The sequence below is a fragment of the Ambystoma mexicanum genome, chromosome 14 (assembly GCF_040938575.1).
Source record: "Ambystoma mexicanum isolate Mex_15411 chromosome 14, UKY_AmexF1_1, whole genome shotgun sequence".
NCBI lineage: Eukaryota > Metazoa > Chordata > Amphibia > Caudata > Ambystomatidae > Ambystoma > Ambystoma mexicanum.
The window spans coordinates 134,208,063-134,228,539 of NC_090940.1; the positions used below are offsets into that span (position 1 = coordinate 134,208,063).

Here is a 20,477-nt window from a genome sequence, read left to right on the forward strand (position 1 = left end):
ATAAATGTGTGCTTGATTCTGAAAGTTCATTGTGGGGACAAACAGTGTCTGTAGTCTTGCTCCTTGTAAACCTTCTGCAAGATGAAGTGTTTTGAATTTGATTAATTCAGCACTACAGATATTTAGGGGCAGGTGTTGTGTTTCTTTGAGATTAAGGTAAATCATAGCAGCCTGGTTCTATAGCCTCTGTGTTTACCCTCACGTGTGCTGTGACCTCTTAACCCGATATTGAATTAGCCAGTCTGATAAAATTAGCAATCTAGTTTGTTTCCAACGGTGGTTGGACTGTGACAGCAGAAGCATCTTTCAATGGATTTCTTTTCTCCTGCAGATTCTTCATCTGATCGATATTCCCTCCAGCTTTGTTGCTTAGAAAATTTTCGACAGGGGGGCGTAGTGGTCCTCGACCCTGCCGTCGACCATCGATTTATTTGCTCTGCGTCTGGTCGTCTGCTCCGGACATGACATCGGGCGTTCTATAAGTAGCGCGTCGCTACGCCCTGATCTCAGTTTCTTTTTTCTGCACGCTAACACGCTGGTTTAGGAAAACAGAGTTAGTCTCTTTGACGTTTTCGTCAGAAAACATTTACTTTTTTCGAAATTCCTCAACGTGAGATGTCGGTCGCACGAGTGCCCGGTTTCAAGCAGTGTACCGATTGGGGCACCAAGATGTCCCTAACCGACCCACACGAGTTGTCTCTGATGCCTCGGTACGGGTCACGGGAATGATGGGTGCTCGTCATGCGCCAAGATACAACCAAAATCACTTTGCGACTGAGCTGCTAAGCCCACTCTGGGTTGACCACCCTCAAAATCTCTGGCACGGTCCATGGTTCGGTCCTTGAAGGCCGAAACCGAGGGACATACCCCTGAAAAACACAGGCAGAAGAAAAGGTCTCACTCGAGGAGCCACTCGTCCTCACTCCGAAAAAAGAAAAGGCGCCATCGGCGGGACTTTGGGTCATTGATGGAAGGAGGTAAGCCATCAGCTGGGCCTTCCACCCCCCCCCAAGAGTGGGAGGAATTTAAGGCCTCAATGCTTGAAATGTTCAAACCGCATGCTGCAGTCGGCGCGGCTCCCACCCCCATGCAGCATGCTTAGGAGCCAAGAGCAGCGCTCTGTGCACCTGACCCCTCTAGTGCCCCGGCACCGACTACGTCGGCACGATTAACCTTTCGAAGTCAAAAGATGTTGTGTGGAAGCCAGATTATCTCTGGGCGTCCATGAATGTCGATACTACAGCGTTTTGACCTTGGTAGACAGACATCCACTGTTACGGCGCTGAAGAACAAGCCCTAGATATCGGCGCTGCCGGCTGTCGACAAAGTCTTTACAACACAGCCCCGGTCCGTTTTGGGAGAGCTGACAAGCTCTGTGGCTTTTTCCTTAGCCCGTAAGGGCTTGCCCATAACAAAGCAGACTTTATCCCGCTGGATAATCCACTGCATAGAAGAATGTTTCCAGACCGCTGGGAAAAAATTCCCAGCAGGCATCAGGGCCTCTTCCACAAGGGGGCTCTCCGCATCCACCGCATTGCAGAGGGGAGTCCTTGCCCGGGAGATTTGTCGCGATGATGTTTGTCTTTGCATACCTTCGCAAAGCACTATAGCCTAGATGTGGCTCGCACTTCTGATGCGCATTTTGGCCGAGCAGTTCTGCAGAATCTCTTAGTTTGACTTTCTGCCTGCCTCCTTCATTACTGCTTTCGGAGTCTATCAGATGCGGAATCTGCGGCAGAAAAGCAATCCATTGGAGGAGAAATTACCTTACCGTAATGTTCTTTCTATGGATTCTTCTCCCGCAGATTCCTCATCTCCCCTCCCATCCGTCCCTGCTGAGAAAGTTAGTGGTTGGTGTGCATCTTTCTATTTCAAATAACGATGATTTGGAGATGGTCCTCTGTGTCCCGTTTTTCTGTCTTCCTGCCACATCCTTAAAAACTATTTTTCTGACACTAGTACTAGTGTTTCTTTTTCAATTGTCCTTCCTTCGGAGGGCTGTAATACACATTTAAGGAAGTGCTCATTAGCCTGCTTGTTCTGTTTCCTATGCAGTGTGTGTGTGGTGCTCGGAGGAAAATGTTCTACAACCGCCTTTGTTGCTACCTTTGTTTAAACTTTATTTTTAGATAGTCAATGGGTTTGTGGATATGTGCATGTACACAGGGTCAGAGAAACTGAAGATGTAAAGAAAAGTAATATGTATTGGCCAGTTTTTTACATAATGATGTCCCAAATTGACATTTTTATCTACCTACTATTTATCTATAGATGTTTGGGATATTTAATGAATTTATACCACAAATGAACTAGAGAATTAGATAAAGTATATTATCAATACAATTAAATGTATAGAATATTAGGCTATAAATTTGAACTTGTGACTTTAAGGTTTCCTGTACATTGGGGTTAAAGTCACATGCCTAGCAGCATTGAGATGCATACTGATCAATTTGAATTGCTATAGAATGTATGCTAACATTGATTATGTATTTTATTTAGTTGTCGCTTTAAGTCTCTTGAGCAAGATGGGTGCTTCAAATCCGTTACTCATTTTTAGATGATGCCTTGGCAAAGCCTTGTGTGAAGTGAAACATGCATTTGATAAGCATGGGAGAAATACTGATTTTAGGAAATATTTTGGTTTTAAATGAAGGATGCCCTTCCACGAGGGGTGTGCGGGGGGGTCTCTTTATTTTTGGTGCAAGGCTAAAGTTGCTGTACCTGGTCTGGCAATTATGTTTGCTGGAAAATCGATATACCACAAACATAGGGTTTTTGGTTCAGTGTTTGTGAAAGTGTGCCCATGTGTATTTTTGTTTCACTAGTCAGAGGCTCAGTGTCTCTCAGAGGTTTGGCAGACTTCAAGTGGAATGAGATTTTGAATCAACAGAGCTTTACTAACGCAATACTGATGTTTCATGCTGGGTTCACTCCGGAGATGGCTACCTATTGTCTTGAGAAACCGGTATCAAGACCATGTGTGATAGGAATGCTCACAGTTAACACAAGGAGGCGTGAGGTGTCATCTTTGTGCATTGCTGGAGTATGATAAATGGCAAGGTTTTTACGGCTTCTATCTGTGTGGTATGTAAGGTTGGAAAGTGGGCGTGGGGTTTATGTGTGAACCCTAGGTTCCAGGGGAGAAACGTTGGGATCATTGAGTGCTATGTTGGTGTCATGGGGCTATGGGAGCTACTTTTATCCATTCATGCATTTAAGATGGATCTGGTCAGACTAATTGAGGCAGATTGGTATGGCTGGCCAGTGGTCAAAGTGTACGAAAAGAAGTAGTGGAACTAAGTTCCATACTGGCTTCCACCGCTCCCCACAAACCCCATCGCCATGCCCTCTCCCATGCACAATACAAACCCCAAAACACAGGAGCCTGCTGTTTAAGGGAACAACCAGAGCAGTGCACTGAAAGTGCAAGTTTCAACTGCTTCCTACACTTTTATTTTAAAACGATACCATTCTGGAACGGTTTCTTTTTAAAATAAAAGTATAGGAACGGTAAAATTTAATTAAAAGAAGTATAGGAGCACCGCTCCCGAACGCTCCCGCCCACTTCCACCACTGCGGCTGGCTGGTCGGTCTCCACCACTGCTGTCCTTTTATGACACAAACGGGTATAGCAGGTGACAGTCCTTCCCTCACATGCTAGAGGAAGATGATCATTCCTTTGCTGCCGCAGGAAATAATTACTCTAGCTCTTGCCTGTAGCAGGAGGCAACCACTCAAGTACCATTATGATTTAGTTATGTCATGTTTGTTCAACGCATCAGAAGTCAGTGGATTGTATAGGGGTTCCCCATTGTCGACCAGTAGTTGCAAGTTCGAATTGCTTTTAGATCCAATATCTCCAAGTATGGTCTTCAAGACCCCAATCCACTCTGTTGTATTTCTATCCGCACAAAATACATTTGAATTCAGAGAATCTAAATTGAAGTAATTGACATAGTCTGAGGTTATACTGGAAACCTAGTCTGGTTAGAGCTCTTGAGGTTCAGGCTTGGAGACCTCTGTTCAAGATGCTGAGACTAATGGTCAAGCGGGAAGCACCATTACATGTATTCTGAATGCACATAAAGCACCTCCCAGACTGTCAATAGGCACCACTAATCTGTACTATATCCATGCTCTTGGAATCATAGGAAGCAAATGTTTGATTTACAAGGCTACCCCAGGTCTACTGTCCACCATGGCATTGCTTTTCCAACCATTGTTTTCCTTTTCAGCAACGCCATTCAGTTTACACCTACGCAGACAGAGGCCATCCGAGCGGGCATGCAGCCAGGACTCACAATGGTAAGGGTTCTTAATGTTCGTCAGGTCCCCCTGGCCTTTATCTAGCTAAAAGCAGAAAAGTGATGCAAAGAACACCATAAATAATAACAAAAATGCGATTGTGTCTTTGAGTGGTTGGAAGATGTCTACAACACTTATTGTTCATGACAAAAATGCTTCATTCATTCAAAATATTTTAAGATTTCAGGTGGATCTAGTTCAGTGCCATTTTCTATATCCGACTCTGCAAGGCCATTTCAAACCATCTCTGGTGCCAGATTATTAGGCAGAGGCAGCTGCTTTTGCTCTACTTTCCAGTGACCGTGTCTCCAGCATGCAGATAAACATAAAGGCAATATTGCATATGGTAGCTGAACTTGGTGATGCATCAGCCGCATGGTCTAGGAGTAGCAGGTGGCACTGTTAGCAAGTGTTTGAGCCCCTTGACAGAACTGTGCGACAGTTCAAAGTCTGGAATAATAAGGTGTGCAGTTGGGCAGCAGTGATGTGCAGAGAAAAGAAAAGAAAAATAGACTTTCAGTGCGTATACTTAAATCATTTGAATCATGCGTTACATAGGTATTAAGAAAAGGAAAAGATAAAAACGATCATGTTTAAAATGAATACCTTGCTACATCAATCAAAATAAGCAGTTGTATACAAAATAGTATGTGTTAACAGATATATTTGTATACATTGGTTCATTACATTTCGATGAAGTTATTTCCAAAATGTTGGGTTATAAAGTTGTGGAGGCAGGGTACAGTTCATTCAATAATTTCAACAAAGCAATTGATAATCTATTTTCCGGGTGAAAGTCTGGGCCAAAAGTCTTGGGTTGAAATCAAGGGTGATGCACAAAAATTGCAAAGTGTATATTTTTTTTATTTTTTATTTTTTTTAATTTGGTAGTTTATTATAAACTTTTCATTTTTCAGGTTTAGCAGATTGCATTGTGGAGTTCTCTGTCGATATCTAACTACATTAATGGCTATGCTCTCATGTGAGTTTATCTAGCGATTGGTAGGCCATTTTTTCACAGGTCTATTGGCCAGTTCTAAAACATTCTGCAGGAATTGCCCGACTGTAAAAATAAGTTTATCTTGTCCATTCATAATCTGTGTCCCATCGTGTTTCAGCATCCATATGCTGAGATGAGATGTTAAAGTATGTGCCAAAAATCATTCTCTTTACGGTAAATTCGGGACAGACCATTAGAAGATGGTGTATTGTTTCCTGTGTCTCGTGGTTTTTGCAAAAGCGGCAGTGGCGCTCTGAGGCCGCTATTAGCCGAGACATAGCTAAATTGTGTCTAGTAGGCAAGATGTTTAGTCGCAGCTTCATGTATGTTGCACGGATGGTTGGATATGCGAATGATATTAGATATTTTGGTATCTCGTTGATGGCACGTATATCAGTGTGGCATTCTATGTTCCTTGAGTACGTTGTTTTGATGCTACATGTGTTTATCCAGTCATTCTCCATCAATTTTTTCTTAGCTTGCTGGGGTCTTTGTATGAGCATTTCGACTGATATATCTTCAGATGTCAGTAGGCAGATTAAATCTTCCTTCCAAGCTTGCAAAACAGAGTTGTTCATGGTGGTAGGCAGGTCTCTCAATATTTCTATTGCTGGTATTTTTTCGTCGTTCAACAATTCGCCCAGGATGTCTATTTGTTTCCATTTGACTATTGCCGTTATTGACTGCGTGGCTATTTCGTGGCGTATTCTGGCCATTGGATAGGAAGATGGTAGTCTCAAGATCTTGCGCCAAAACATTGCTTCCAGTCTCATCCAGTTGGTAGTTTGGACATGTCATTGCTTCGCTTCCATAAGTTATTGTTGGGATTACATTTTGTCTATAGTACGAAATTATTGGTTTGAAAGAAAATTTGCTGAATTTTCGATGGAGCACACATCCTTGCCTGGCTATTGCTTACGTTTTGCCTTCTAGGTTGGTAATCCATTGTTTTTCCACTTTTGATTTGTTTACTGTGATGCCTAGGTATTTGAATGTTATGACTTAGTCTAGTCGATTCCCATCAATAGTCAGGTTCAATGGTTTTGTCTTCTTGAAGGGTTACTTCACCAGGGACATCACTTTTGTTTTGGTGGTATTGATATGTAGTTCATTTGCAATCATATATTCTCCCAACAGTTGTAGGCTTGTTTGTAGGCCGGACGTTGTTTCGTCTAATAAAGTGATGTCATCAGTGTACATCATTCCTGGGGCAGGGATCAAGTTTATTTTGGGAGGATTTAGAGCGCTATTTGTCAGGTGATCTTCAAAGTCTGCAGTGTATAGATTATAAAGGGTAGCTGCCAATGGGCATCTTTGTTTTAATCTGTTTGTTGTCTTAATGGATGGAGTTGTAATGCCATTTTTTGCTAATCTAATTGTTATGGAGGTATTTGAATACAGCAATTTGATTGGTTCCAATATTTCAGTGGGACCGTTCCATGCTGTTAGTTTTTACCACAGGTTATGTCTTGATATGGAGTCAAAAGCCATGTGGAGGTCAATAAATGCGACATGAACCATCGTTTTGTTTTTTTATTGCTTCGTGTTTGATTAGATTCAGTAGCATTACGTTTACGTTTCTTCCGACATTAGATGTAAAGCCTGTTTGCCGGATAGCAAGTCGGTCGTTTTCCATGGCCCATTGTTTCAGCTTTTCGAGTAAGATTAATGCAAATAACTTCCTTAGTGGATCGTGGAGCGCTATAGGTCTGAAATTTTGCAGCTCGTCCCGAGGGCCCTTCTTGTAAATTGTAACTCTTGTTGTGGTCTGCCAAGAGTGAGGAATCTGATTGCATTTGTTAATTGCAAGGAGCAATTGTTCCATGAAATTGACCCATAGATGTGCATCTTTCTTGATGATTGCGTTTGACAAGTCGTCAGGTCCCAACGAGCGGGAGGTATTTAAGTTGCAAATCATCTCCATTAGATCTGGTCACTATATGTAGCAGAGAACTGCTGCATCCATTGTTGTTGGGTGACGTTTGCTGTCAGATCGTGTTTTCTTGAATTGTTATTCAAGAGGTTCCACAGTTCTCTTAAGTTGTGACTTTTGTATGTTTTCATGATTGCTTCCGCATCCTCTTGTAACAGCGTCATGCAGAATGATTTCCTCCAATTTGCATAAGATTGTTTTGCCCTTTTTATCTGTTGATTACGACTTGGGCTGTCTACATTTCTCAACCGGATTGTCCTCTGCATTACTTTTTTCCACTCTGCAAGTTCGGCGTTAAAGGTATGTTGATGTAACTTGTTGCCATTCCTCTTATTCTCCTTGAGGAAGGGAATTAGGAGCCATTTGTAGTTGAGTTTGTCTGTGTCTTTCATTGATGGTTGCTCTATCCGATTCATTAGATCTAGGGTTTGCGCTTGGCTCATGCAGAGTCTTAAGTTTTTGCCAACAGTTTCTATCAATGCACATGAATGGTGTTTTGTGTGTTCCGTCAGACCTTGGCCTTTTGCTGACAGTTGGTAATGGTCGCTTGTTGTGGTTGGCTCTGTGGTTACATCAGTTATTGATGCTTTGAGATCATCCTATAGATACATGTAATCTATTATTGCTAAAGAGGTTCCTCTTACCCAGGTCGGTATGATCCTGTCTGTATGGTCAGTCTGATGCTCTAGATGTGTGAGATGCCGCATGTTAGTTTCTTTCTGCCATCTCTCGGCACGCGTGGCTAGATCTGCGTGGTTCATTGGTTCTCCTTTGTCTGTATATAGATGTATGTTAAGATCGCCACAGATGATAAATTCAGCATGTTGGTATATGGCAAGTGTTTCGTCTATCGTTAGAAAGACTCCATCGAGAAAGATGTTGTCATTGATTGTAGCAGGATTCCAATAGACGTTCATGATTGATATTAGGCGTTTCTTCTGTGTACCTGGTTGGTTGGTTAGCTGAATTTCTATTATCATATTTTGGGTCCATGAGTTGATATTTTTAGTGGTCACTATACTCCATTTTGGTATTATTTTGATCAAAGTGAGTAGACCCAAGGAGGGTCTGCCTTGGGTTCCTTTAAGAGCTGGGTTCAAGAAAGTAACAAATCCATTGCAGCAAGGTGTTTCCATAAGCCATGTTTCTTGAAGGCAGATAATGTTAAAAGATTCTAGTTCAGGTGAAGATCGATTAAATAGATGGGAGTTCCCTCTAGTATTCCACGTACATAAGGACCAATTGGTTTCTCTTTTCTTTGGTAGTTATGACATCACTGTTAAGTCACGAAATGTGTTAGGATGATGCCTGTCATAGACTCGTCTAAAGGGGTAGTTTTCGCCATCCAGATACGCTCTACATTCCGAGAGCTCTGTTGGAGACATCATTATTGCAGGTGTTGTAATCCTGCTATCCACTGTTCTATTGTGCATTGATTTGTCTCCGTCCGCTTCAGTATGCCTAGGCTTTGAAGGTTGGTTTTTCCGTATTGATGCACCAGGCTTATACTGTGAAATGTTTGTACATTTGAATCCAAGTTTAGTTAGTGTCTTTCAGTCAAAATATTTTTTCCATCAAATTTCTGTCCCATAGTTCTATTTGTACACTTTCTAGGAAGGCGTGATCTTCGAATGTTACCAACTTAATGTCTCGTGTTGCAATTGTTTTTAGTTGTGGTATTGCATGCAGGAGTATTAGAATGTTAGTTCTATTGAGTATTAGGGGTCAATTTTGCGTATAATATTTTCTAGTCGGAGACTATGGTGTGTTTGCTCAGCCATCGGGTTCACAAATGGCAATCGGATGACATCTTCTAATTGCTCTCTTTCCTTTGCAGATGCCTCTTGTGTATCACTCTCTTCTTGAGGACTATGGTTTGTCTGGTTTCTAGATTTCTGTTCTGATCGTCGATCAGTGTCGGAGGATCCACTTGAAGTATATTCTAGAGAATCATCAGAGATTTCCTCACACAGGTCTTGTTCGACACCAGATCTCGTTGTATTCGGAAAAGAGTTGACCGAAATTTCTTCACATGTGAAGTCCCAATGGTCCTGTGGCGTCACCATGTATTCATCTATAATCATCAGGCTGGAGTTGTTTGGTGAGGTGAAGTTTTCATCAAGGACTTCTTCCTGTTCATCCATGTGGGTTGTGAGGTTAAGAAGATCTTCAAGATTGCAGTCAGCGTCATCGACACTTGGTTTAGGAACGTTGGTCGTGTCACATGCTCTCCTCAGTGCCCTAGGAGGGGCTTATCGTTTTTTACCTCCCCTTGGTTTCGTGATTCAGGATGTTTCTTTGTAGGTTGTTCTGTCGGTTGCTTTATTGTGCGTAGGAAAGCCCTAGATCCTGTCTGTTTGGTTGTTGTTTTTTTTTCTTCTTTTGTTGCGTTCCATTGAGCGGATTGGTGAGGCTCTTATTTTGAGAAAATATCTGAAAGATGTCGCCAGCATCCTTTTCTGTTGGTTTTGTCGAGGGGTTGAGGATAGTGGGTTGGAGTATAGAGAAATTGGCTATCCCACCAGTGGGATGGGGGGGTTCCCCAGTCACTAGAGGAGAAGGGTGTATATTTATAATTTCCGTCAGATTTCTAGGTATTTGTTCAGGCATTGGCTGTATTTGTTGTGGGGCGTTCATCCAGGACATGACACAGGTGGTTAGTCGAATGTTCTCCTCGCGGTTACCTCTCGCTATCTCAAATAGTCTTTGTTGCCATATCCGAGATTGTTCAGCTTCAGCGTCCAGTCTTTTTTCAATGGTGTTTGTAAAGTTTTCCATGTAGATCTGCTTTGAGTGAATCATCGCAAGAAGTGTTGCTTGATCGCAAATTTTATCTTTGATATTCTCATGTAGTTTCAGAAAAGGTACCATAGACTGTGAAATAACCGCAATTCGCATGTTTTGCAAGTCTATCATCGTTGTAGGTATCCTTGACTGCGTTAGATCCTCCTTTTCTGGGGTATATTTTATTGTCCTCCTTTTTACAAGGTGTGGGCGAGTCTAGTTTCTGTTTCTCGAATTGTAGAGGTGGAGAATAGAAAGACTCTTCGAAATTATAATTAAATTGGCAGGGTAAATTTTCTTTGGCGAATTTCTTGTTTCGCTCTTCAAATTTTGCCCAGGGTTTTGTACTGTATTGGATAGTGGACGTTTTATCAGAGGGGTTTAGGTCGATTCTGGTGGAATTATTTGTGATATGTCGCTGAAGACTTCTTTTCGTCTTTCTATGCTGCTCATTAAAGATTCAATCTCGGTAATGTCAAGATATAGCCGTGCAGCTGTAGAATTTGGTTTAGTGGCATGATGTTTTATGTTTTCATTCTTCTGGGTCAGGGTTGCATGTGTTTGAAGCCATTTTAACTTTGCTAGCTTCGCATGTTCCTTCTTAGAGATGTCAGCCAGAGGATGTCTCATTGCTTGTTTCTGAACAGTTATAGTAGAAGGATGCTGCTTAGGGTCTCTTGGCAGGATTTGTGACGTTCCTGTAAAATACACCTGCTTCGTGATATGAAGTAGTGTCTGATCCTCGGGTTGTGCTGTATATGCCAGCGGAGGGGGCTTTCTTGTTGCGGGAGGTTCTTTCGATTCTGCTTGTTGTGCTGATGCTCTGTCAGCTTTCTCCTCTCGGTTTGTTGGCGGTCTGAGGCCAGGCATATCGGGCTTGCTCTCAGTTGTATGTTGTACAGCTTCTTCACCCTCAGCTTTTTGACCGGAATCCTGCATCTCGGTGGCTCTCTGCCCCAATCAAATGCTGTGCTCTTATGGAGTTTTCCGTGGTCTTCACATTTGTTTGTTTGGAAGTTGTGATAAGAAGAGTATGACCCTTGTCTAGGGTTGCCTCGTCTTCTGGAGGATCCTTTGCTATCATTTCTCCAGATGGCGACCTGTCAGAATCTGGTGGATGATCTAGTAGTTGATCTTGACTTGTTGTAATATGTACAGATTCAGTGTGCACCTCGCCTGCATCTGACGTTGGTGAAAGAGCTGGGCTTTGCAGTGAGCACTGCCCCGTCGCACATGATCTGTCCAGTTCTGTTTTCTTCATCTTCCGTTTGTGTAGGGTTTGTTCCAGTGTTTGCTGTCTTGGGTCAGTCGAATTACAGCCAGGAGAGGCAGCGCCCAATTTGCTGTGGAGCCTAGTTTTGGGGGCAGTGAGCTGGCGTTTTTTCTCCGGCACGCTGGCAGGCATTGTCCTGCAGTCTCAGGTAGATGGCCGTGGGTCTTGCGATGCAGTGTGTTCGATTGTGGCAGTATGGTCGAGGGCGATCTGGGGCGTTCAGGATCAAACGGGTATACCCTGCAGTCTCCTGATGGCCCACTGTTCAGAAAATGTATCTCAAGAGCTGTCAATTATTAGGTTTGCTAGAGGCGGGTGGGATCAAAGGGAGATTCCCCACAGTCTCCCGCATGCCAAAAAAGTTTTAATTTGCTGTTTAATATCAGAGCAGCGTCTTTTCAGGAGCAAGTAGTAAGGGTACAGGATTGGGTATCGGACCCGCTCACCTCGTCCGCGTACTGCATACTGCCTCAGGGCTCAGGATTCCGGAGTCCTGAGCGACGCTGCAGCGTTGTGCAATGGTCTCTGCAGTCCACCCAACTCAACAATCTTAGGCAGCGGTGCTGCGCCTTCGGCAATTCCTGGCTCATCTGTGCGTCTCCAAGGTAATTTTTCGTTCGTCGTTGTTCAGTCGTAGGGCACGGTGGGATTTGCTGCAAAGGCAGCAGCTTGTGAATACCGTCAGGATCAGCCGGAGCGGTGGCGTAGAACCCGCAGAGCCCGAAGACCCAAAGACTCTGCAACAGACTCTGCGGCACACTCCGCGGGAGAAATTAGTCTTTATGCAGAAATGAAAAGAGGACTGGAGGACTGGAAACGCAGGTAGGTAATCTCTCTGGAAGTCAGCAGTAGTCACGACCCAAAGACTCTGCGACAGACCCTGCCATATATATATGGTATAGGGTATAGTTTCATATCTGTACAACAGTCCATTACTAGAAAATTCATAGCAGTTCTGTCTGGATTAAGGTTTTTATGTTCACACCTGGGCGTGTTCCAAATTTAGAAAAGCAAGGACTGTAGTCCTATTTGAAGTGTTGTTGTGTCTGTAACTGTCGCATTTCTGGTAGTAAAGTGTGGACGGATGTATCTCTCGAGTTTAGTACATTGGGGGATGTGTCATACACCCATTTTTAAAGAATGAAGGTGTTGTGTGTCAAGTTTCAAATTGATTTACTATGATGCAACACTCCCAGTACTGGAAAATGGAGGTAAGATTGAGTGTACTTTGACATCAGTGCTGACTCACATTAAGTGCAGCCAAGTGTGATATAACCCTTTGAGGGAGGTAAATCCTGGTGGAGCAATACTGGATAGAGAGAATGGAGGGTTGAGATGGTATCGCAGGCCAATGACAAAGAATAGGGATCTTCAGGTTATCGAATGCAATTATTGCCACAGTTCTGAACAATATGACAAGGTAGTGCACATTATATGATAGGTTATTTATAACGTGCTTAATACCCAGATGTTTCTAAGTGCGGACCCAGGGATCGAACCTGTTGTTCTGTGTCGTCTTGCTTCCAAGGTGAGCATGTTGCCCCTGAGCTGTCTTCCCAAGACCATATAGCAGGCAGGGGCCATATGGAGAGATTTAACCAGCAGAAGAAGAGGTTCATCTTCCTGTTCTATAAATCTCTATCTTGCAATAAAGTGCTGGAGGGGTTACTTAGTATGCCTTTTGTCTAGTTTCTCTTATAACATTTTTATGTTACCCTTTCTGCAACTAATGGCTGGTGGCAGTGGTTTACTTTTTCCTACCATTGTGTGTTTCTACCGCTAGCTGCAATTGCCGCTGTAGTAAAGCACCCCTGGGTGCCCATTTTGTCAAAATGGCACCAGTCTTCTTTTTCCGCCATTTCTGGTTGGAAAGGTCCTTCTTGAGATTTACTCTGCGTGGCAAACCAGGTTTGGTCCCTTTGTTAATTTTGTCTTTGGCGGGTTTCACTGCTGAAACCCGCCTCTGGCTCCAGCGTGTCTGGCAGGGCAGGAAGTGAGGGAGGTGCCCGAAACTCCTTGTGCTTAATCCCCTTGGTTACAGGAATGCACCCAAAGGTGATTGGCTGGCTGGCTGTCCTTGGAGGACAGCCACCCTGCTATGTGAATGGCAGCTAGGCTGCGGATAAATGGGAGAAATCTGCATAAAAGGCAGGGTCTTTTGCTTTGAAGGCAGAGTCGACCACTGGATGAAGGAATCCGAAGAAGAACCTGGAAGAGACGCCTGCTGCAACTCATGAGAAGACTTTAGAAGCCCTACGAAGGACGACTTCTCCCCTTGGGTTGGTGGGACCAATGGACCCCAAGACAAACTCATCTGTGCTGGCTGTACTTCCACTGCTGCTGCAGGAGCCGATTGTTAGGGAGAGGAACACCAGAATCGAGTGTCTCGTCTTTAAGTCGGACCCGAGCTCCAGGAAGATCTTCCGGACTCCCATGAAGCAGGACTGACCGAGCCCGAGCCGCCTCAACAGGGTGCTGGACCCCAGATGCGAGGCAAGTCCTTAAGGTATCCGAGAACTGCAGTGGTGCTTTTCACGAGAAGCTGAAACCGCAAAGTGCTACTTATCTGAAGTTTGCCCATTGCTGCCGCCGACCTTCAAACCGTAGTGCAAGAGTCCCCAGACGTCCTCCGTCTTGTCCCCAAGACTGAGGCCCAGGAAGAACAGGATCTGCCATACTACAGCTGGAACAGAAGCCAGCTGGAACCAATTTCCTCAGACCTAAGGTACTGTAAACTAAGGGGTACTTACCTTTTGTCATGTAGCCTTGCTAGCTTTCTTTTGAGACATGGCTTGGTTGCCTTTTGCAGAGCTGCTTGCAGCTTTGCCCCTCACAAGCATCCCAGCTTGTGGACCAACAGTGATTTCATTTTCTACAAAGACTTCTAAAATATGGTACAAGACTTTTTACTTACCTACAAGAAGTGCTTCAGCTCACCTAGACTTTTGCTAAATTAACATTGGCTGTCCTGGCTCCCTGAAAGACTCTTGTAACCTCTGACTTTGTTAAATGTTACCACGCACCGTCACCAACGGAGTTAGTCCCCAGGCGCTCTGGTGGATCTGTAAAACAAGAAGGCAGGTGGGTTTAGGTTAGTCGGGCGAAGAGGGTGTAGGAGAGTGAGAGAAGTTGTGTGCTGTTGGCGGCTTCAGTTTGGTTTCCACCGTGTGCTGAGCTTTTGTGAGTATCGGACCGGAGCGAGACCTCATGTGCTGTTGGTGCATTTTATGTGATGTATGTTTGTTGTTGCGGTGTGCTGAAGTGCGTGCGGTTTGCTTGACGAGAAGTAGTTGTGTGGATTTTTGGATGAATTAGGTATGCCGAGATTTGAGTTTGGGTTAGTGGGTTGTATGTCCTGGTTCTAGAGGATCAGCAGATCTTGTTCTATTTAACTAGCATTTCTATGGGTATGCTTAGTTGTTGCTTTCCTTTTTGGACCATCTAGCTGCTTTGGGTGATGGTGCAGCGCGTTCCCGGCTGTTTGTATTTGAACTTAGTGAAATGGGATTGGGTATGTCTAGCCCCCCCTTTCCCCCCAATAGTGTTGGTGCTGTGGATTGGTCGCCCCCTTGCCCCTTACTATCTATTTTGACAGGGATCTGTTGGAGCTTGGGTGTGATTCGGGTGCCAGGGTGCTATTGATGAATTGTCATTTTCTTTCCGTCTAGGTCTGACTGTGTTCAGTCTTTAGTGTCCTCCTTCCATAGCTATCTCTCGGTTTGTTGTTTGGTGTGTGTGTCCATGTGGGCGTTCTTCTAGTTATGCAGTGAAGAGGCAGGATTTGAGTAGTTTCCTGAATAGTAGGTGGTTTCTTGTGTTACCTATATTCTTTGGTAAGTCGTTCCAAGTTTTTGGTGCGAGGTGAGAGAAAGAAGATCCTCTGAGTTTTCTTTTGTTGTGGGGGTTCGGTTCCAGTCGGATGTCATTGCTTGATCTGAGCATTCTTGTTGGTTGATGTAGGCGTAATCTGTCTCTCAGGAACTCTGCGCCTTGGTTGTGGATTGCCCTGTGCGTGATGCACATTGATTTGAATTTGATTCGTTGTGTTATTGGTAGCCAATATAGTGTTTTTAGTGTGGGTGTGATGTACTCTCTTCGGGGTAGTTTGAGAAGCAATCTGGCCGCCACAGTTTGTATGCGTTGTAGTTTTTTTACAAATCGTTCAGACATACCCAGGTATAGGCTATTGGCGTAGTCCACTCTGGACATGACGAGAGCGATGATGGTAAGTGTTTTGTTTGCGAATGACAGGAACGGTAGGGTCCTTTTTGCCGCTCGCAGGAGAAAGAAGCATTTCTTGAGTAGATTGTTTATTTGTGGCTCTAGAGTAAGTTTGTTGTCCATCAGGACCCCTAGGTTTTTTACAGTCGACAATGGGGCTGGGGTTGTGCTGAGTTCCCTCGGCCAAGGGATGTAGTGGTTGTCTCTTCTGTTTTTTGTGATGATCATACTCTTACGTCCCGTCCCCTTTCCTCCATACTGCATGGGCGTCCCTCACTAGGGACGGGAGAAGGAACCTTTTTCACTAGAAAACAGTCTTCCCCTTTAAATCTAGAGTCGCGCGGGGGTGCGACACTGGGAGCATGGGCTCCCCTAACTTCGTCCACCGGCGCCACTCCTCAGTCCTCTTTTCTGCGTCGACGGGAACAAACCTCTTTCACCAGCGCTCCTGGTTTAGGCCTCCGGCCTTGTAATTCCAAACGCTCTTCCCCGGATAAGTATTTTCTACGCCCTAGTACCGGACAGAGGTCCAAGGGGGCGCCTGTACGCACCACGTACCCCGCAAAGGCGACTCCTCTCCCAGGAGGCGCAAGAGCGGGAGGGACCTTTCAGGTCCTGGTACCAGTGCAGGTTCTGAGGCGGATACAGCTACCGGCTGTCAGGCCGAGGGGTGACCAGATACTACTGGGCACTGTGCTGAGGGGCCGCAAGGTTCTGTTACCGGGTCTACACCCGAGGGGTTACGCCCTAGTACCAGACAGCGGTCCGAGGGGGGGCCTGTACGCACCTTGTACCTTGCAAATGAAACTCCTTCACCAGGAAGTGTAGGAGCGGAAGGGACCTTTCAGGTCCTGGTACCAGTGCAGGTTCTGAGGCTGCTACAGCTACCGCCCGTCAGGCCGAGGGGTCGCCAGATCCTACCGGACACTGTGCTGAGGGGCCACAAGGTTTTGTTACCGGGTCTAACCCATGGGTGTTAGGCAAAATTGCATGGAGTACCCTCTTGGACCACTACATACAATTAGGACTACAAGTGCAAGTTAAACCAAACCAGGCTCTCACTCTCTCCAAGCCACTCTCTTACTGTTGCTACTCTCTACCGCCCCCCTGGTCAAATAATCTCCTTTCTCTGAGTGGGCCAATCTCTCCTCCTCCCTCCTGGCCTCAACCACTCACCTCATCCTCCTTGGTGACCTCAACATCCACCTCGATTCTCCCTGTCCCTCATCTTTGCTCTTTCGAGACCTTTGCGATTCCCTCTCTCTCTCTCTATCCTCCGCTCTGGCCCGACACACTCTGCAGGACACACACTTGATGTCTTGATCTCCTCTGGCCTCCCCCTCTCTATCCCTCTGACCACTTCTCTCTCCTGGAGTGACCACTGCCTTCTCTCCTCTCAGCTCACGCTCTTCCCCGCCAAGCCAAGCTCACCCCAATACTGCCACCTAGCTTCTCGGACATCCGACCTATGCAGCATGTGTCAGTTGAGGCTTTCGCTGCCACCTTCTCGCCCCCCACCCCTCCTCCCCTGGCTGACTCACACCCAGACGCAACCCTGTCCCTTCTCTACTCTTCTGTTTCTGATACTTTTGATGTCCTTGCCCCTGTCATGAGGATCCGCTTGATGTCCAAAGCCAAGTGCAATTCCTGGTATGACTCCGACCTAGCAACACTCAAACGTAAGTGTAGGGCAGCTGAGAGGAAATGAGGGCTTCGTGTTCATCCTCTGACAAACTGGCCTGTCGCCTGCTCCAAAGGCAATACTGACTCTCTGTCCGCACCAAGAAGAGAGTCCACATTCCAGCCTGTGTCTCTGCAGCATCTAACAACTCAGCCGAACTCTTTAAAATCTGCAAGGAGCTGGCCAACCCTGCTGCAGTCTCTTCCCCTCCTCTTGCCTCCCAGGCTCTCTTGCCTCTCACTTTACCTAAAAAACCCCGGACATCCTGTCCACCATCTCCTCCCTTCCCCCTCCTATTCCCCCTCAGTCTATGCTTGCTGACCCCCTTTAACCACTCCCCACCCTCTTTCTCTTTCTTTCCTCTTTTCTCCCCTGATGAGGTCAGTAAACAAGTCTGATCTATGAAAACCTCATCAAAACAGGTCCATCCCTGTTCCTCCTAAAACCATAAAGGGCCACATTGACACCCTCACTCCGGCCCTTGCCGATTTTTGCAACTATTCCTTTGCCTCAGGATCCTTCCCCTTCCCTCTGAAGCACTCCCTTCTGCATTCTCTTCTCAAGAAACCCACAGCTGATCCTTCCTGCCCGGCTAACTGTCACCCAATCTTCATTGCTCCCTTTCTGGGCAAACTCCTGGAAAAGCTGGCCATCTCTCAGCTTCTCCTTCATTCTGACTCTGTTGGCTGTCTCCATGACCACCAGTCTGGTTTCAGAGCGGCGAGAAGCACGGAAACTGCTCTCCTGAAAATCTGTGAAGATCTTCTCTCCAACCTAGATGCTAGCATTCCCTCTGTCCTCATCCTACTCAACCTCTCTTCTGCCTTTGACACGGTCAACCATACCATCCTGCTCAACCGTCGCTGTGATAACCTGGGTATCACTGATCAGGTTCTGGCTTGGCTCACCTCTTTCTTCGCTGATCGACCCTCCCAGGTCCAACTGGAGTCCTTCCTATCATCCTCTCTACCTGTGGTGTTCCCCAGGAGGTCTGACCTCTCGCCCTGGCTTTTCAACCAATACCTGGCAACTCTCGCCCACTGCATTGCCATTTTCTGCTCAAATTTCCAGTGCTACTCTGACGACACTCAACCCATTTTCAGGCTGCCCTCGGCCACCCCCTCTCCCATCTCCGATTGCCTAACTGCTATTCACGATTGGTGTGCCGCCAATGATCTTTGTCTGAATGCCAGCAAGACAGAGATCCTTCTCATTGGCACACCTTCACCCTCCTTTCCCCTCACTCTCTGGCCGGCCTCTCTTGGCCCTCCTCCTACCCTCACCTGCGAGTCTAAGTACCTCAGGGTCATCTTTGACGCCACACTTTCCTTCTACGCCCACATCTCTGAGGTCACTAAAAAGTCAAACTTCCTACTGCACCTCCTTAGAGGTACTCTGCCTTTCCTCTCATTCCCCCAGATGCGCACTGTCTCTCAAGCTCTGGTTCTCTCTAGGTTGGATTATTTTTTTGTTTTTTTTTAATTTGTTTATGACTCAATGAGTCTTTACAAAACATACCAAACATACCAACAAACAAATTTACATACATTAAAAAATACAATAAATCCAACCCAGATCGGCCTTTGAGATGTTCCAACCAGTAGAGTTGCTCAGCAAGAGTACTTGTCTTTCCAGTCCCGCTTTGCTCCCCAGCCCTTTTACTGGTACCAAATATTCACTGGTAAGATTGATCCAAATTTCCTGTAAACAGCATTGTCTCTCAATTTCGCAGTTTATTAGCACCTGAATTCCGGCTGCAGTGAGCAAAACGTTTGACCCTGAAGTGATTCTATCCCATAGAAATTCAGAGGTAATGTCATTTTCTTTTCGTACAAAGTTTCTGAAGAATTTGAAGCGGTATTTCCATGAATTTGAAGCAGTATTTCCATGAACCTTCGCAGTCCATTAATAGGTGCCTTAATGTCTGTTTGGATGGATTTATACAATCGAACATTACCTCTTGGCCCTATGTCCCTGATTTCGTTTCTCCAGCACTTCCCCGCAACAAACTAGATTTAGTCTCATTCTGAGAATATTTGTGCGGATTTCCTGTCGGGAGATTTCATCAAGTATTTTGAAAGACACCCAAGTTTCTTTTCTCCCCTTAGAAATGGGTTTGCTACTAGAACCTTTCTTACTTTTTCTATTGCCTCTAGCCAGTCTAAGATTTCAAGTTCTTTTTTGATCTTAAGTGGATTTTAGATCAGAGTTTCTATGTCGAGTTCAGTTTTAGCTAATGCTTTAATTACATTTCCCCTTAGGGCCGAGAGGATATCCGATTTACAGCTTATCATATGCTTTCTCATGCCGCTATACAGACTAGTTTCTTTTCCTATAACTATCTCTCTGTATAAGGTGATTCATTTCCATTTGGCCATACATCTTAGGGATTTAAGTCCTAGCTCAAATCTCAGACTGCCGATGAGTGTACAATTCGGGAGACCTAGAGCTTTTTTCCATAATCGCCCCTCGAAGAGCTCCCAGTTTGTGGACCATAGACTTGGTCTTGCTTCTAAACCGTACAATATTACTGGTACTACTTTGGCTAAATAGTACCTCACTAGTGGTATGATGGAAAATTTGCAGAGTTTGTGGTTTAATTTGATCATTTGTGATGCCGCCTGAATTACCTTGGCCATCACTTCACCCTCTACCTTATATATAGCAGTATAACAGCCTCTTTCTTAATCTACCTGTCTCTACTCTCCGCCCTCTGCAACTAATCCAGAACAGGACTGCGAGACTTGTCTTTGGCCTCAAGCCCTGGGATTGTATCTCTCCAGCTCTGAAATATCTCCATTGGCTCCCAGTGGATGCAAGGATTAAATTCAAAACCCTCTGTATTGTCCACAAGGCTTTCTGGGGCCAGGGTTCGAAATACCTTCAGCCTATCCCTCCCCAAATACCTCCCCTCTCGAGCTCTTCGCTCCTCTTCCTCTAACTCCCTCATGGTCAGTCATTTTTCAAAGAAACAAGCTTGTGGTAGAGCTCTGTCTTCGGCTGGGGCCTCCCTCTGGAACAGCCTCCCTGCCACTCTAAAAATTGAGGAGAACCACCTCTGGTTCCAGAAGCACCTCAAGACCTTCCTCTTTGCTTCTACCTTTGCTCCCCCTTTTCCCTGCTGATCCGCTCTCTTGCCACTGTGCACTTGGCCACCCTCTGTTCCCCTGGGCCCAGGTACCTGCTCACCCTGCCACCCTCCTGCACTGCCTCCTGGCCACCCCTTGCACTTGGGGACTGTATCTGTACCCGTACCCATACATTCCCCCCGCCCATT

At 45.4% G+C, this 20,477-nt stretch overlaps 1 protein-coding gene across 1 annotated transcript in view; it reads left to right on the forward strand.

Moving 5' to 3' along the window:
* AQR (aquarius intron-binding spliceosomal factor) overlaps nt 1-20,477 on the forward strand; it is an 877,350-nt gene that overhangs the window by 469,139 nt on the left and 387,734 nt on the right. The window contains exon 22 of the mRNA XM_069638728.1: nt 4,239-4,308. Within this exon, the coding sequence (XP_069494829.1) occupies nt 4,239-4,308 (70 nt within the window). The remainder of the gene's footprint in view (nt 1-4,238; nt 4,309-20,477) is intronic.